At 38.1% G+C, this 3,466-nt stretch overlaps 1 protein-coding gene across 1 annotated transcript; it reads right to left on the bottom strand.

Moving 5' to 3' along the window:
• Window positions 1-696: 696 nt before the first annotated feature.
• LOC116142975 (probable disease resistance protein At5g63020) lies at window positions 697-3,466 on the bottom strand. Its single transcript, XM_031428390.1, has one exon. The coding sequence runs from the start codon at window positions 3,445-3,447 to the stop codon at window positions 760-762; it is 2,688 nt and encodes an 895-aa protein (XP_031284250.1). The 5' UTR covers window positions 3,448-3,466; the 3' UTR covers window positions 697-759.

Below are 3,466 nucleotides of genomic sequence, written 5' to 3'. Positions count from 1 at the left end.
GATGGTCTTAAGACTTGAGAATGTCTGCGGTAACCAATTCTGAAAATAGCATCAACTAGTTAGTTTTTTTATCTTGAAAGAGTAAACGACATATTTTTACCCTTAAACTAACACCATTAATGATTGTTGAAAGTGATCGGAAACAGTGAGTGAAGTTAGCAAGTGAAGATATAAGTTTTATAGAGGAGATTGTGGAGAGTCCCACCGATGGTCTCGGAAGTGATTTTTGACTTCGAAATCAATCGAAAAAAGCCAAAAACTGTCAATTTAGATGTTGATAACATGAACCATTTTTTTGCTAAAATGAGCCAATCTTCCACCAAAGAAAGCGTTAGCACACTTTAGCGTATTAACGTGCGACGATGCTATAGTGAAAAGTTGAGAATTTATTAAAATAAAAAAAATAATATTATTTTAAAAATAAAAATTTGAAATAAATGCAACTAAGGTATCAACTTTGCTTGAAATTGATTTTTTAGTTTGAATACTAGAAATCTTGATGCATAGTAATTGGCCTCAGAACTTTCGTTATAAGTCATTATCCAAGAAAGAACCTAGACCTTAGACAGCAATTAATAAATAAACTGTAACACCTAATACCCACTTCCTGTATTGGGGGTCCGATTTGTTTCTTACCCACTTTCGATGATGGGGATGTGCTCGAAACGCTTGGAAAGTGAGAAGAACGTAACTCTCAGAATTCCAGCGAAGGAAGTGAGTATGGGAGGTAACTTAGACAACATTGCAAGCTCACCATGTTTAGCGAGATTTGAAACAGAGATGAAAGGCACTTTGAGTGGCTTGATCCTCCCATTGCAACTCTTCCCACCACTGTTTTCCTCCTTCAATAACAAAATTACTTTCCTTCACACTCCTGGAATCAAGTGGAAGCTTTCTAAGCACTGGACATTCATATACAATCATTTCCTTCAAGTGTGGGAAGGACAAGGCATCCCTATAGATGCTCTTCAACTTATGAAGATGATGCAATTTAAGTGATTGGAGTTTCCCAAACGGATTTAGATTTCCCATCAACCCCGGAACTTCTTCCAATTTTTGGACACTGATTACTTCTTCCATCCCTGTACACGATGATATCTTGATGACCTTGAGGTTCGGAGCAAGAACAAGCCATGTCAAGTCCCTCAATTTTAAGCAATAGTCTATATGAACCGTTTGAAGACTGCGGAAACCGCGAGTTTGCAGAACTTTTTGCACTTCCCCTGCATAGTTAATCTTCAGCTCTTGAAGATATTTGCAATTCCAAATGCTAAGTGAGTCCAGATGCTTCATATTTGCTAAAGACAAAAAATTGATCGGCTTCGAATTCTCAAAGTAGAGAAGGCATAGAGATTGAGTACAACTCTGAAACTTGTTGAAGCTCAAAAATATTTGCAGAGCATTGTAACTTTTTAAGCTGATGCTCAACATATTCAATTGCTTCAAGCCAATCAATTCTTTCACCAAAAACTCACCGTCACCAGATAGAACACTATCTTTCGTTTGACACACAAAACCACAGTTGAACATTCTTAATACATGGAGCTTTGAAAATGTAGATATCAGCTGCTGGGGAATTGTATGGAGAGAACTCGTGTTCTCTAAGTTCAAACATTTAAGATTTATCAACGCCTTCAACTCTTCGGGTATCACTTTAATGGCTGTCTCTGATAGATCAAGGTGTTGTAGAGAAACCAATGTTGAAATTCCTGATGGTAACTCCCTCAGAGAATCATTATATGATAGATTTAAAACCCTGAGAGTAGGCATGTATTGAAAGAAGCTACTCTTGATTGTTTCTAAACTGTTATAGTTAAGAAACAAAGTTTGGAGGTGAGGGCATGTAGGAATCACTGATAGATAACCTAGTTGATTTTCCATCAATGATATTCTTCTGACATCTTTCCATTTTTCAACATCTGGTAAATCAGTTATTCCAATACCTGCACGAACTAAGAAATTTTCACTCTTCTTCTCAATTTCACAGGCTATCCATAAAGCCATATCTCGAAGTACATCATGCATTTTTAAACAATCATCTCCATCTTCTTCCAATAAACATGCATGAAGAAGAACACCAATGATGTAATATCCTTGGTCCTGCACATCATTTATGCTATCATGATCTTTCAAAAATCCCTCTCCAATCCAACAATCTATCAAATGCCTTCTAGAAACACTGTAGTCTTCAGGAAATAAACTACAGTATAAGAAACAAGTTCTAACTGTATCGCTAGATAAACTATCATAACTAAACTTCAAAAGAGGATATACCTCTTTCACCATACCTGGAAATTCAAAGGCAGATCCTCCTAAGACTTGAACTGCATATCTCCATTCTTGTGGTGTCTTCTTGTAAGCCATGGCACGGCCAATAGTAATAAGTGCAAGTGGCAGACCGCCGCACTCCTTGGCCACAATTTCTGCTATCTCGGGAATATCTGGATGAGAGCTAAGAGTGTCTTCCCCAACCTTCTTTTGAAATAATTTCCAAGCTTCTTCATGTCTTAGACACTCAACTCTAAACTTCCTTTGGGTTTCCATATGACCACAAACCTCAACAAAACGAGTTGTGAAGATTACTTTGGATGCAGTTGTTGGGTTTGGAAGAGGAACACCAACTTTAGTTAAATCAACTCTCTCCCAAACATCATCCAATAACAACACAAACCTCGTCTTGCTCAAAATTTGGAAAATCTCCAAGGCTTTCTCTTCAAGGCTTTTATACTTCCACATCTCATCAAAATGAGCAAGCCTTTTCCCGATGTTTTCTTGAATTTTTTCAAGTTGCAGCTCTTTAGACACGGTTACCCAAATCACAACATTAAAACCTTCTGGAGTATTGACAAATTTATTGTTAATTTGGGTTAAAAGGGTAGTTTTACCAACTCCCCCCATGCCATACAGACCAAAAATACCCGCTTGGTTTTCTTCAAGGCATCTCCCAACTTCATCAAATGTTGATTCCAGGCCCACCATTGGCTCACTAGGTCTTTCTTCCACTGCAGATTTTGGTATTATTACCCTCTCAGCCACCACTTGGAAAGTTCCTTCACCCCTCAGAGTAGCCACAAGTTTCAGCTTTTCAGCCACCTTCTTTCCGAACTTGTAGCTCGACTGGTAGTTCTTGGAACAATAGCCTCCAAGACATAATTTCTCAATCTCTTCAGAGCTATCTCTTATCATTTCACCAACTTCAAATTCTACAGCTTGCACTCTGGACAGCCACCCTTGAACTTGGTTCAGCCGTTTCATTTGTTGTTGCTCAGCAATAATAACCCTCGTCACGACATCATCCCTTGCTTCAGTTAACTTCTGCAGTTCGGTCTGCAAGACAGCAAGATTGTCTTCAAGCTTGTGCATGTATTTAGCTTTGCTAGCAGTGTAATCTTGGCAAGAAGATAAAATTCCATCAAGTGAGATTGAGATCGAACATATGTTACCCATAATTTGTATAAGATTTACC

This window comes from Pistacia vera, unplaced genomic scaffold (assembly GCF_008641045.1).
Source record: "Pistacia vera cultivar Batoury unplaced genomic scaffold, PisVer_v2 Contig423, whole genome shotgun sequence".
In the NCBI taxonomy this organism is placed as follows: Eukaryota; Viridiplantae; Streptophyta; class Magnoliopsida; order Sapindales; family Anacardiaceae; genus Pistacia; species Pistacia vera.
The sequence above is the reverse complement of the archived record's forward strand: the minus strand, read 5'-3'. Positions and strand labels throughout refer to the sequence as shown.

Coding starts and splice junctions, on each gene's coding strand:
- LOC116142975 (XM_031428390.1), bottom strand. CDS start 3,447: ATGGGTAACATATGTTCGATCTCAATCTCACTTGATGGAATTTTATCT.